The 14392-nt window shown below is 38.7% G+C and overlaps 2 protein-coding genes and 2 pseudogenes across 9 annotated transcripts; 3 read left to right on the top strand and 1 right to left on the bottom strand.

Moving 5' to 3' along the window:
* Window positions 1-4227: 4227 nt before the first annotated feature.
* Window positions 4228-6073, top strand: LOC103325586 (organic cation/carnitine transporter 3-like). Its single transcript, XM_008227777.2, has 2 exons — window positions 4228-5100; window positions 5268-6073. The coding sequence occupies exons 1-2, from the start codon at window positions 4247-4249 to the stop codon at window positions 5953-5955; spliced, it is 1542 nt and encodes a 513-aa protein (XP_008225999.2). The 5' UTR covers window positions 4228-4246; the 3' UTR covers window positions 5956-6073.
* A 65-nt stretch (window positions 6074-6138) lies between these two features.
* LOC103325585 (uncharacterized) lies at window positions 6139-9416 on the bottom strand. Of its 7 annotated transcripts, none has more exons than XR_016125577.1 (4): window positions 9188-9416; window positions 9036-9094; window positions 8119-8199; window positions 6139-7011 (listed from the first exon to the last, which is right to left on the bottom strand). XR_016125577.1 is itself a non-coding variant. In XM_089049228.1 (4 exons), exons 1-4 carry the CDS (start codon window positions 8698-8700, stop codon window positions 6539-6541), a joined length of 273 nt encoding a protein of 90 aa, XP_088905354.1. In that variant the 5' UTR covers window positions 8701-8788; the 3' UTR covers window positions 6139-6538. The 7 variants fall into 7 exon arrangements, 2 of the variants coding, with proteins under 2 accessions (XP_088905354.1, XP_088905353.1); XR_513637.3 differs by adding an exon at window positions 8405-8900 and having other exon boundaries at window positions 9036-9401; XR_016125575.1 differs by having other exon boundaries at window positions 8119-8900; window positions 9188-9401.
* A 242-nt stretch (window positions 9417-9658) lies between these two features.
* Window positions 9659-10906, top strand: LOC148918649 (organic cation/carnitine transporter 3 pseudogene; annotated as a pseudogene).
* Window positions 10907-12505: 1599 nt separating this feature from the next.
* LOC103325584 (organic cation/carnitine transporter 2 pseudogene) lies at window positions 12506-14359 on the top strand (annotated as a pseudogene). Its single transcript, XR_016125646.1, has one exon. The product of XR_016125646.1 is annotated as an organic cation/carnitine transporter 2 pseudogene (transcript).
* The last annotated feature ends 33 nt before the right edge of the window (window positions 14360-14392 follow it).

Genomic DNA, 14392 nt, shown 5'->3' with positions numbered 1-14392 from the left:
TTTGGGAAAACATGAACATATATATGCACCTCCAACTAAGCCATACCTAAGTTTTCCAACTCGCGACCAATGACCATGATATATATATATATATATATATATATATATATGCAAATTCAAGATAAAAGAATTCTTAGAAACTATAAAAAGTGAACATGCGGGAATGAGGCTATTGGACGGTATGCACATGTTGAATGTATTTTTGTATGGTTAAATTAACATAAAGGACGACGGAAAAAGGAATTGTCTTGAATATACTTTTTCATGTATAGTCAGCAAATTGTCTTGTTTGGAATAGTGCGGCGAAAGGGATTGAACTCGAATAGAGAAGACAGTACACTACAATAATTACATAGTTCTTTAGGAAATTGTTCTTCATGAACGATTTGTATGATAATGATAATCCAAGGACTAAGGTGATGAGCGCGTAAAAGGATTGTGATTTTCACACTTCCATTTTTGTTTTTCTTTCTACACTCCTCCCCTTGTTTCTTTCCCTTGATCCTCCATAGATTTATTCAATCCTAAGGCTAAAAAAGAAAAGGGAGGAGAGCATGAGAAGAGAGTAGGAGTGATAAACTATGATTGTTCACAATTAAAACTCTTAACTTAATTTCATTTAGAATGAATTAAACACTAAAGTCTGGTCTAAGACAATGTTTGTGACGACATGTGAATTGCAGTAATGCGAAATTATATTCTCCCGTGCTAAAATGGATCCGAGTTCTTCACAAAGTTTGTTCCTACATATGTGTAGAAGAACATATTAACATTTAATAGCATTTGGATAAATATAGCTTGCTCAAGTCATCACACATCAAAATAGGTTTGGAGAAGAAGCTAAATGGTATGCTGGCCACTTTTGTTAAGTCAATGGAGGTCAATGAAACATGTGAAGGCCTGAGCATACTCTCAAAAAATAAATATTAAAGTATGCTTGCCGAAGGAGGAAAACAAGTTTGACTTGGAAGATATTTTGAATTACCTAGGGAGCTTCACCTAGGGAACAACACCAAAGCAACTTTTTTGGTTTTGCTTGCATTTTCAGCAACCCACTCACCAAAATCAATGGCAAGTGGGTACTTCTCATTGGCTGTTGGTCCCAACACTTAACCCACCTCAGTTTCTCTATAAATAGAAGGAGAAGTCATCAATCAAACACACAGTTCTCTCAAACGAACTCAACGTCTCAACACTTGAAAACCTTAAGCTTGAAACTGTTGAAGAATATGAGTCATACATCGGAAACTTGACAAAATAAAATACAAAATATAATGAATGATTATATTACTAATATCACTGAGGCCTTTTGTGATAAAACCTCACACCTATTGGGCTTTGTAGGTGGTTAAGTTGGGGACAATATCGGTGTTATTAGTAGTGGGCTGCTAGCTCGTCTTTCTGAATTTAACATGGTATCAGAGTGGGTTGATTGACTGAGCTTGAATTGGGTCTTTACCCTTACCCAATATGTGTTGTTAGTAGTGGGCCACTGACTCGTCTATCTGAATTTAACATAAACAACTTGCTTTCTTTCAAGATAACTAGTTTACAACTCTTGATCGTTATCTTTTTACTTTTATGCTCTGCCAACACTTGGTATGATTCCCAGTAGCTAGGCCAAATCCTTTACTTTTTCTGTACCAAGTTTGAATAGAGAAATCTTCAGACTATGTTGTTTACTTTTATTCAAATGTTTATGAATAGAGAAATTTTCATATGAACATTCATCATTTTCAATAATGTCATGTACTTTTTAAGTCTATAGTTACAATGAACTAAGTAGAGAAATCCTCAATTTAGGGTAGCTATATGTCATTTACTTTGAGTTTGCATCGATATTGAACTAAATCGAGAAATCTTCATTTCCATCTCATTGTTTCTCATTTTCATTTATGTTATTTTTATTTTATGCTTGTTCTTATCTTCGCACTAGAAAAATATTGAAGTCTTCTTCATTGAGGTATAAAAAAGAACCTATATTGGGCCAGTTCCTCACCCAATTGTAACATCCCACATCGATCACCGGAGAGAGAGTGACGTGTCTTATATGTACATGCCCGCCTTCATCTAGCACGAGGCCTTTTGGGAGTTCACTGGCTTCAGAGTCATGGGAACTCCGAAGTTAAGCGAGTTGGGGCTAGAGCAATCCCATGATGGGACCCACTAGGAAGTTGCTCGTGAGTTCCCAGAAACAAAACCGTGAGGGCAGAGAAGGGGGCCCAAAGAGAATAATATCGTGCTAAGGCGGAGCCGATCCCGGGATGTGACAATTTGGTATCAGAACCACTCTGCCGTGTGGTGCGAGTGTGCCGACAAGGACGTCGGGCCCTTAAGGGAGGTGGATTGTAACATCCCACATCGACCAATGGAGAGAGGGTGATATGCCTTATATGTACATGCCCGCTTCCATCTAGCACGAGGCCTTTTGGGAGCTCATTGACTTTGGAGTCATAGGAACTCCGAAGTTAAGCGAGTTGAGGCTAGAGCAATCCCAGGATGGGTGATCCACTGGAAGTTGCTCGTGAGTTCCAAGAAACAAAATTGTGAGGGCAGAGAGAGGGGTCCAAAGTCGATAATATCGTGCTACGGCGGAGCCGATCTCGAGATGTAACATCTATTCACAATCGATTTATTAGAATCGATATTGGAGTGCATTTTACATTTTTCAATCACTTTCTATTGGAGCTTTCGCTGCCAATAATGGCACGCCTATGCAAACAACACGAAAACAATCTCATGGCCAACACCAGGCCACTGCGGATGAATTTTCAGGGGTAGAACAAACAAAAACTCAACTTAAATTTGTTTAGAATGAACTCCAAGCATAGATTTATCCTAAGACCATAAACTAACAAAATAATTTCATTTGACCTATTTATAAAATTATCAAGGACAAATAAATTAAATTAATTCTGCATATGTACCAACATTAATTAATTCATTTGATTTGGAGGAGAAAAGATTCTTCCGAAAATGCCCTTAACGAGGTACTAGGGTGTGGGCTCATTGTCTATGAAAAGTGGGCTTCGCTCTTGTCATGTATGCAGTTAACACATGAACACTATCAAAAGGATAAAATTGATATCATCGTAAAACTTTAGATAGTAATGTGAAAAAATTGAAAGGGCTTTTCAAAAATCACCCAAAAATCTCAGGGTGTATATTTTTAAGCAACTCCATATTAGAGGTTTTGATTGAAACGAGCCTAAATTTATGTCTGAGTTTTACATTTTGGTCATTCAACTAATTTTTTCATTTTAATGGTCATACAACTCTCTATTTGGTGTCAAATTGGTCATACCATCAAAGTTTGTCAATTCTGCAATTTAATTGAGGGGTAAAATAGTCAATTTGAACTAAAATATTAATTAAGGACTAAGTGTCTCTCTTGTCTGACTTAATATACAGTCATCCCACATGTGATTTTGTTTTTTTTTATAGAATATCCCACATGTGATTTAGGTCCTGGGTCAAAATAAAAGAGTTTAGTGACAATTAGTTTTGTGACCATTGTCCCTGATCACAAATCTTATCTCGGACCAAATTCCAGAATGATGAATGTGTACCGTGGTCATGACTACATTGATTGCTAGATTACATTGAAAATCTATGTTTTCTCAAATTAATTTTTCAAATTCTTGTGCATCCATCAGTTGAGATCACTGATCGATTCATTAATCACTCAAAAGCATATGGGTTTATACTCTTGTCGTGGATGAGTAGAATAAGAAATATACAAATCCCGCATGAGCTGCATTTAAGTACTTGATGACAATTTAATCCATGTCCAGTCAAAGATATGAATAGATATGGAGGGCTACGTAGCACATGTGATGGCTCAAACTGAAAGCCTGGATTTGGCAAACCCCATGCTGGCAGTGGCATATTGTCGATTGCTTTTACAAAATTAACCATTACGGATACATTCCACTTTCACAAATAGAATATCATTCACTACACACTGATAGATAGATACAAATGCATAAGAGTGGCTTTGGGAAATTTTAAGCAAACTGCTAACTCAACAGTTTTTGTTGAAGATAAGTGGGACATACATTAGTCTCTTTTCCTTCGATGTAATCGAAAATTTACTATTTTTGACGATGTGTTTTGTGTAAATTTGTAGTCGAGATTCACAGCATGTCAACACAAGTAAACTGTACATTAAGCCGTTTATATAAGTGTATACCTTACTTGATCATATTCTAGCTTAGCATACTAGCACAAGCAGAATATATTTTACATGGCAGATCCAACTCCACTCTTGCCTCACTCAACCTCCTCCGACCCCATCTCCACTCCCCCAATATCGCTCGACTCAGTCATCGAACGAGTCACAACCAACTCGGCCTGGCCACAGTTGCTCCAAGCCATCCTGGTCTCCTTGTCATGGTTCTTTGACGGCCAACAAACCTTCATAACCGTCTACACAGACGCGGAACCAACATGGCACTGCACCAAACATCCCAACACGACATGTCGTTCAACCTCCAACATTTGCGACCTCTCCACCTCCGCATGGGCTTGGGACAGACCATCTTCCACCACCATCATCTCAGACTTCAACCTTCAATGTGCCTCGTCCCTAATCTCAGGCCTGCCGGCCTCAGCTTTCTTCTTTGGTTGCTTACTGGGGGGGTTCATTTTGGCAACACTCGCTGACTCATCACTTGGCCGAAGGAACTTGCTCTTCCTCTCGTGCTTCACCATGTGCGTGGCTTCACTCATAACCGCGTTTTCAACAAACGTTTTTGTATATGCCGCGTTGAGATTTATCAGTGGATTCGGGCGTGCTTCTATCGGTGCCTGTGCACTGGTTCTGTCCACCGAAATCGTGAGCAGAAAATGGCGTGGTCGAATTGGCATTGCCGGGTTCTTTTGCTTCACATTTGGGTTCTTGTCACTACCAGGTATAGCTTACGTTAATAGATACTCATCATGGAGAACATTATATATGTGGACTTCAGTTCCTGGCATCTTGTATTGTGTGTTAGTCTTTTTGTTTGTGAGTGAGTCTCCCAAATGGCTGTTCACTCGGGGTCGTAAAGATGAGGCCGTGGCTACACTAGGAAGACTTGGACATTGGAATCATAGCAGGTTTGGCAACATAAGATACTTATACAATAAATATATATTTTTTCTTTCTAACTTTAAGGTTATGTCGATGTTCACAGATTTGCAGTCTCACAACGTAAGTTTGATTATTTTCTGAATGTGCTGTTTAGATTCATGACTACATATGTGCATTCTAATTTTTTTCACAGCTTGAACCTGTACTTATCCAGCATCCCACTCTTGGAGGAATCGGCTGAAGTAGATCTATTCTCGTCGCTGAAGAACTTGTTTCAGAAAAAGTGGGCATTTCGTCGAACACTTGCCTTGATGTCAGTTGGTTTTGGGGTTGGAATGGTTTACTACGGCATGCCATTGGGGGTTGGGAACTTGGGATTCAATATCTACCTTAGTCTGACATTGAATGCAATGTCTGAGATACCTTCCTTCGCTGTCACTTTATTTTTCATAGGAAAATGGTACAGAAAGAGCTCATTGCTGACATTTATGATGATAAGTGGGGTTTGTAGCATAATGTGTGTGGTAGTTAGCTCCAAATGGTTGCAGATAGGGTTGGAAATAGTGTCATTTTTCAGCGCCAACACAGCTTTTTCCATCTTAATGATTTACACATTGGAGCTATTTCCGACGTGTGTGAGGAACTCAGCCACGTCCATGGTGAGGCAAGGGCTAGTGATTGGGGCCATTTTTAGTCCGGTGTTGATTTCAGCTGGGAGAAATTACAATGAGTTTTTTTCATATGGAGTTTTTGGGGTTGTGATTATTTGTTGTGGGGTGTTTGTCTTTTCGTTGCCGGAAACAAAAGGCGTGGCTCTCTGTGACACCATGGATGAGCAAGAGCGCAAGGAGGTTACAGACCAGATCAATACTAGTGTTTAACATTAAACTCCTAGAGAATTGCTCTGTTTTGTAGGCTATTGATCACCAGTTAAGCGTTGTGCTGAATTAATGTTGATGAGTATCTCTTTATTACAATATGTTTCTCCATGTTCACTCTTTTGTGCTCAGTGGACGACAGATATAAATTGTTTAGAATAATAGTATTAGTCCAGCTTAGACCAATTGAAGCCAATCCAGCATAGTCATTCAAAGTAACAATGTACTAACAAACAGGACAGGCCAACAGATAACTCAGTTTAACAAAAAGTCCATACTTTGTGTCAAGGAAGAATCAAAGACTATTTTGGAAAAACAAGTAGATCTTTGAATTCTAAACATTTTAATATGCAAGCCGGAAATTTTAAATATATGTGCTAGCAGTATATATCCATGGCTGATCCAAACCTGCTTGTGCCTCCAATATGGAGATACAGAAACTCTGAGAAACAACGCCCTTCAATCAGATGAAATAATTGAGCATGAAACTAGTTTTGGGTGGAAGCACTTCTGCCAAGCCATCCTTGTCTCTTTGAAAGCCTTTGATGGACGGTAAACATTTATCCGTGGCCTCCCGGTACAAATTTCACAGTTTTGGTACAACATTTTGCCTTAAGAAAGGGTTTATCAAGGTTGAAAGGTAAAAAAACACAGAACATGAGAAAAAATGTACAAAATAAAGCACGCTTAGAATGTTAAGGGTACTAGTAATGGCAACAAATTGAGAAAGACTACTGCTAATTATGGGGATATGACTGAAACAAATGTATCAGATCGATGTCTCCATAACTATGTATCTACCCCTAGATCGGTTATGAGGCAACATTTTCCAGAGTGAGACAATTATGGTGTACGGATGTTGTCGGTAACGTAGATACGTAGTTATGAGACATGGATCTGAGACATTTGTTTCAGACATTGTAGGTCTTAGAGTAGGGGATATACTGGTGCACTTCAATGCTAAATTTAAGATGGTGAAGGCTTCTGTTTTGTATGGTAAGTATACAAACTTCTGTCAACCAAGTCCAAGAGCCTTCCTTCTTGATGACATTTATAAGCCTGCATATATGAAAGATAATTAGCATGGATCTACAAGAGGGAAAAACTTACCTAGCTAAAAACTTGTCCTGCACAGGACCGCAATTTAATTCTCAGTAAGTATTTCCTTTGTTTATAACACAAATGCCCACATTGGCTTGGATCCTTCAAGAAATCGTTCAAATCAACAGGTAGAAGCAAATTGTAGGAAAAAACCCATTTGGAAATGCCCCATCATGCCCATTCATTCTATTCTGTTGAACTACTGTTTATGTTTCTACTAAAATGTTAAACAACAATTTAAACTTCTGTTGTTAAACGCTTTACATCATGATAGCATACAATTATCATTTTTCCTCCACTGAAAATCAAAGACCCTAAAAACATTATTTTACAAATTTGATCTGACTTGGAATTTTGGTATATATGTCTTACCCAGATGCTGTTTTATTTTGTTTTGCATTGTTTGCCTTCTTGAGAGTTGACAACTGGGATTTGGGGCTACCCATTTGTGCATTTGGTAAAGACAGTTGGAATCTGGTACATATAAGGAATTACTGAAAGGGTTTAGGATATATACTCTTTTGGTGGCTGCAGAGTGTAAACTTTTGTTTCCTTTTTTGTTTAAATAAGGCAATACTCAAGTAGTTTTTCATTGTTCATAGCTTATTTCCCCACTCAATTTCTCTATATTAAGTGATAGTTCATTGAGTTGAATTTGGGGACAGTTTCTTTTTCTCATGGTTGTCTTCAACTACAATTCGATTGCAAAAAAAAAAAAAAACGTTTATTAGCTCATCAAAACAGATGAAAACCCAAGAACCAGTGAAGAGAGAAGTTCTGCCACCAATCAGCGTATAACTTAGTGTACAAAACATGTTATTTATCCATCTATTGCAACAGCAGTAATAGTTTTTTAAACACTACTTCACACATGTTACTAATCTATCTTTTGTAACTTAAACGTTCACATGTAAATAATATTGTGCTTCCTATCTGTTTTTTCAACTCTATACATATATTATACGGTTTTAATACCAGCGGCATTGCGCGCGGGCACCTTTGCTAGTGACTATCTGGAAAAGACAAGTACATATTTGAGTTGTAAACATTTTAAAGTAAGAATACCATGGCTGATGATCCAACCCCGGTTGTGCCTCCATCCAATGTGGAAGATCCAGACACTCATGAGGAACAACCTCCTTCACTCTGCATGATATCAAAGATAATTCGCATGAATTTACCTAGCTAAAAACTTGTCATTCACAGGGTCTAATTTTAATTTTCAGTATTTCATTTGTTCATAACACACATGAACTTGTCCAGGTGTGAGATTTTATCTCAAAATGCATCGATGCAATATTTGCTTCCCCTGTCTAAAAGAAACTCTAGTTTCCTGGTTGGATTTGCTCACCACATATTTAGATAGACTCACTGTGCAAGAGTTGCCTTTTCCTAAACATCTTATGTTCGATGGTGTTCATGTTCCGCTGATTCCTATTTAGTTTTGAACCACCTAAGCACACAAGAAATATGGCAGGCAAAATGGATACTTTGATAGGATTATCGGCATGCCGAAGGTAGTACATGTACTGAACTACAGAGCAAATGCACTGCGAGATGCCGCCAACTAGTCCATAAATGTCAGGAAGAGTACCGAAAAGTGCGTTCCGAGGAGGTGGATAATAAAACCACCAGAGCCTTCCCCATCTCCTTAGCACAACTCTTTCCTTTCTACCATTATAAATTAGCTCCCAGATGGAAATAAGTAAAGCCGCAGTAGCCAACAGCACACCAAATAGTGCATAGTGGGGTTTTGTTGGGGAGGAAGCCTGATCAAAAGCAGCCGACAACATCTCTAGGCCAAGGCTAGTGGCTAAAAATATCCACTCTGCTGATTCTGAAGTACCCTAAAGAAGAAACTAGCTAATTATAAATTCAATTCAAAATTAAAGCTACCAATCAAGAAATATGCAATAATTTTTTTTGGCTAGCTTGTCTACCTATGGTTATGAACTTATGATCAAGTTTAGAGTGATCACTACCTTTATGGGCTCTTCATAGACATAGCTGTTGTGCAACCTCATCCTTGAAACTCAACGGCCTGTCAAGATTACTTTGAGACAGAGAAGACTAATACCTCTGTTTGGTTACTGAGAAATCGAAGGAAATTTACAGAGGAAAAGAAAAAAGAAACCTTCCAGGACCGGTCCTTTGCTTTTTTTCTTTCTTCAATTATCTGATTTCCATCCCACCTAGATTGAAAACAATAAGAACAAAGTATGGGATTAGTGGAGAAGAGGTTTTAGGAAGCCCAATAATGGAAGAGAGAGAGAGAGAGAAAATAGAGGTTGTTGATGTGGTGGACAAGTTATCTTTCGGCTCCCCAGCTAATCATATGAACTTGGTCTTGGTTATTAATTTTATCACCAAACCATATATACCTTAGTCATCACCAGTACTGTTTTTTTTTTGTTGGTGGGTACAATGGGGGCTAATCACCAGTACTGAAAGGGATTAAATTGTATTACTCTGTGATGTGGACTGACAACCAATGTTTATTTTATTTTATCACAAGGGACAAGATAAGAAACTTAAATATTGAAAGTGAAAGTGGGCAGTTAGTGGTTGGCTTATTTCATTCTCGCAAATCACAGTTTGACATAATATGCAAACTATAATCTTAATTTGCAGGTAAGTACATATCGCTAATAAGCTTAGATATTTTATAAAGTGCACACCCCTTTTTTTTGGGCTGAAAGTGCACATCTTATGTCTTTGAAAACAAATGGCTATTTTCACCACAAAAAAAAAAAAGGGACTATCTGGAACTATTCTTATATGTTAGCTAGCAACTATGATTTAAATATCCCATGTGGCTGATCCAACTCCTCTTCTGCCTCCATCAAACATGGAAGACCAAGAAACTCTAAGAAACAATCTTCTTCACTCCTTGGATCAAATAATTTAGCAGAGTGAATCAAGTTTTGTGTGGAAGCAGTTCTTGCAAGCCATCCTTGTCTCTTTGGCCTCACTCTTTGATGGCCAACAAACATTCATCAGAGTGTCTATACAGATTCTGTGCACAAATTTGAGTGTTCCAATGTGCACAAAATTTTCTTTCTAGCCCAAATGTTGCGAGTCCAATGTGCACAAATTCAGTCTCACAACGTAAGTTTGATTCTTTTCTGAATGTGTGGTTTTAGATTCATTTCTAATTTATTGACAGCTTGAACCTGTACTTATCTTGCATCCTGGCGCTCTTGGAGGAATCGGCTGAAGTGGATCTATTCTCATCATTGAAGAACTTGTTTGAGAAAAAATGGGCATTTCATCGAACACTTGCGCTGATGGCAGTTGGTTTTGGGGTTGGAATGGTTTACTACGACATGCGTTTTGGGGGTCGGGAACTTTGGATTCAGTATGTACCTTAGTCTGACATTCAATGCAATGTCTGAGATACCCTCCTTCGCTCTCACTTTATTTTTCATAGGACAATGGAACAGAAAGAGCTCATTGCTAACATTTATAATGATAAGTGGGGTTTGCAGTATAAGGTGTGTGGTGGTTAGCTCCAAATAGAAGGCCTTGCAAATAGGGTCGTTTTTCAGTGCCAACACAGTGTTTTCCATCTTAATGATTTACACATTGGAGCTATTTCTGACGTGTGTGAGGAACTCAACCACGTCCATGGTGAGGCAAGGGCTGGTGCTTGGGGGCCATTTTTAGGCCAGTGTTGATTTCAGCTGGGAGGAATTACAGTGAGTTTTTGTCGTAAGGAGTTTTCGGGGTTGTGATTATTTGTTGTGGGGTGTTTGTGTTTGCGTTGCCGGAAACAAAAGGCGTGGCTCTCTGTGACAGCATGGATGAGCAAGAGCGCAAGGAGAATGAAGAGCAGATCAATATTAGTGTATGAGATTATACTGCAGCACTGCTAGTGAATTGCTTTGTTTTGTAGGGTATTGATCACCCTAATTAAGCACATATAATCAGCACACTCCACACACACAAAAAAAATAAAAATAAAAATAAAAAATGTTTACGTTGATACGGATGAATGACTAATTGTTTTGTTTAAGATAGCATTAGCCCAGCTTAAACCAATTGAAGCCAAGCCAGTATAGTTCCTAGTTCCTAGCTAATGATATGACATTAAATGGTCCAAATACACCTACATTGTGTTTTCCCTGTCATCTTCTTGTTTACTTTATTTTCTTCTTTGAACTTCTCCTAGAAGCAATGTTTTATTGACAACAATCCATACACCCAATTTTCTATCACTGCCATTTTCAAAACCAAAAACCAAAAATTCTGTGACTAACAATTTTCTCACCAATCCATGCCTTACTCATTCCATCATCAAGGGAAGCTTAGCACATTGCAGACTATGCTGCTACAAATGGAAAATATAAATGAAATCACAGTGCTGAGTTTACACAAGAATAAATTAATTACTAGAACATGACTGTGACATACCGGAAAAGAATCAAAGAGCTGCAATTCATGGCCACACTTTGGGTTGAATGTGGAAATCTTGAAATTTTTTATTTTGGGTTGAAGGAAATCCGCAAGGGCCACACTTTGGGAGGCAAGTCCATTCCTTTTCCACAGAAGAACAGAAGAAAGCAAAGCTTATAGTCCCATATGACAAATTCTGAGAGCTGCAATTCATCTCTGAAGCCGACGGCGGATATGGACTCAAATTTAGAGACAGCGTAGAAGAAGAGAGTTTTTCGACCAACCGGTTTAAGCTTTGTGATGCCGTGGCTGGCCGGTTTCTCTTCTTTCAGCTCTCTTTTATTTTTTTGGACTCAATCTTCTTCCAGCTCTCTGTAAAGTTGGGATTTATGGAATTTTGAGTGCACTGAGATAAAGTTGGGATTGTTAGTGGGTGCACTGAATACATCAATGGGTGCCGTATGGAATTCACCCTTTCCTTGGGTTGGGTTAGCTATACGGGGGTGCCACTACGGCGCTATTCCGACTCAATCACCTCTTTCTATGTGTTACTAACTTCTCGATATAGCGTGATATCCCATGTAAGTTCTTCTCCACAAATGGTGGCCGTGGTTGGAATTTTCGGAAAAGTGCCCCATCAAGGACAAATACGTCTTTCCCTCATTTTGTTGTTACATAATCTTTGCCTTTTTGTTAACCCAAGGGACACAGAAAGACTTGAACACTGCCCTCACAACTTGTAAATGTTAAGGCACTTTGCCATCCGCATCCCTTGTGACACAAACCCCTCGGGCCTCTTTCTTTGACTAATCCTTAAATTGTATCTCTGTCATGTGAACCGACAACCAATGTTTGTTTTTTGGTTTTTTAATTTATGTCAAGGGACGAGATAAGAAAATTATATTGAAAGTGAAAGTTCACGGTTAGTGTTTGGCTCATTTCGTTCTTGCAAATGATAGCATGATAAAATACACAAACTAATTTGCAGGTAAGTAGAAATCGCTAACAAGCTTAGATATTTTATATAGTGCACCCCTTATGTCTATGAAAACAAATGACTATATGGAAAAAGACAAGTAGATGTTTTGCCTCCACCCAGCTGTCAAATCTACTACACAGAAATATTCTTATATGTTAGCTAACAACTACAATTTATATATCCCATGGTTGATTCAACCCCTCTTCTGTGCCTCCATCAAACATGGAAGACCAAGAAACTCTAAGAAACAATCTCCTTGACTCCTTGGATCAAATAATTGAGCAGAGTCAATCAAGTTTTGGGTGGAAGCAGTTCTTGCAAGCCATCCTTGTCTCTTTGGCTTCACTTTTTGATGGCCAACAAACATTCATCAGTGTCTATACAGATGCTGTGCCTTCATGGCACTGCTCCACTGCCACCACATCATCATCATCATCATCATGCACCACAAGCTCCAGCATCTGTGATCTTCCCAGCTCTGATTGGTCCTGGGATGCAATTTCCTCCCATACAATCATATCTGATTGGGACCTGCAATGTTCAAGCTCTTTCATCAGAGGCATCCCTGCCTCATCTTATTTCTTGGGTGGTGTGGTTGGTGGGTTCCTTCTAGGCACTCTAGCTGACTCTTCACTTGGCCGCAAGAAGCTGCTCTTGATCTCAAGCATCACAATGTCTTTAGCTTCTTTTCTTACCATCTTCTCCCCAAACATTTGGGTTTACTCTGCAGTGAGATTTGTTAGCGGGTTCGGCCGCTCGTCAATCAGTACATGTGTTCTTGTGTTGTTGATGGAAAAAGTTGGAAGAAAATGGAGGCCTAGATTGGGAATTATGCAGTTCTTTTTTTTCACTTTGGGGTTTTTGTCATTGCCATTGATTGCTTATGTTAACAGAGATAACTCATGGAGAGCTCTGTATTTGTGCACTTCAATTCCTGCAATTCTTTACTGCATATTGCTTCAATTCTTTGTAACTGAGTCTCCAAGATGGCTTTATATGCATGGTTTTGTGGAAGAAGCTATAGCAATACTGGAAAAATCTTCAGCACCAAACTACCCAAGTGAGTTGAAATTGTTGTTGGTCTCAACAGGCATGCCATCTGAGGGGGTGGAGGAAACTTCAAAGACTAACAATCACCCATACAAGTCAATGAAGGACTTGTTTGCCAAAAGATGGGCTATGAAGAGAACACTAACAGTTATGGTACTTGGTTTTGGCATTGGAATGGTTTATTATGGCATGCCATTAGGAGTTGGAAATTTGGGCTTCAATATTTATCTAATTGTCATGTTCAATGCTTTGCTAGAAATACCTTCATATCCAATCACTTGCATCATTTTAGAAAGATGGAGCAGGAAATATTCAGTGCTTGCATTTTGCTTGGTAAGTGGGATATGTGGCATTTTGTGTGCAATTGTTGGAAATGGGCAAAAGGGTATTAGAATTGGGCTGGAATTGGCTTCTTTCTTCTGTTCAAGAACAGCATGGAATTTGATCTCCATGTTTACAGTTGAGTTGTTTCCAACTTGTGTGAGAAATTCTGCTACATCTCTGCTGAGGCAATCTTATGTGCTGAGTGCTGTGTTCAGTTCAATACTGGTTTCTGTAGGGAGCAACAATGGGTTTCTTTCTTATGGAGTTTTTGGGTTGGCTATATTTTTTTCTGGGTTTTTTGTGGCTTGTTTGCCAGACACAAGGGGAGGAACGCTTTGTGACACCATGGAAGAACAAGAAGGCAAAGAGAAGATGATTTTGGGATGAGAGCTCAAATTTTTTTTCTGTCACATGCTTAGTTTATTATCATAATAAAACTAGATCGTTTGTAATGTGTTGGTTGATTTTGTTGCGTTGGCAATTGGCATGTGTTCTGTCTTTTATGGGTTGGATTACTGGTTGAATAAAATTGCATCCCATGCTTCAACAAGATTAATTGTATTACTCTCGGTGACATGTTTATTAATTCGT

Source organism: Prunus mume, linkage group LG3 (assembly GCF_029339155.1).
Source record: "Prunus mume cultivar Tortuosa linkage group LG3, ASM2933915v1, whole genome shotgun sequence".
NCBI classification, from domain to species: domain Eukaryota; kingdom Viridiplantae; phylum Streptophyta; class Magnoliopsida; order Rosales; family Rosaceae; genus Prunus; species Prunus mume.
The sequence above is the reverse complement of the archived record's forward strand: the minus strand, read 5'-3'. Positions and strand labels throughout refer to the sequence as shown.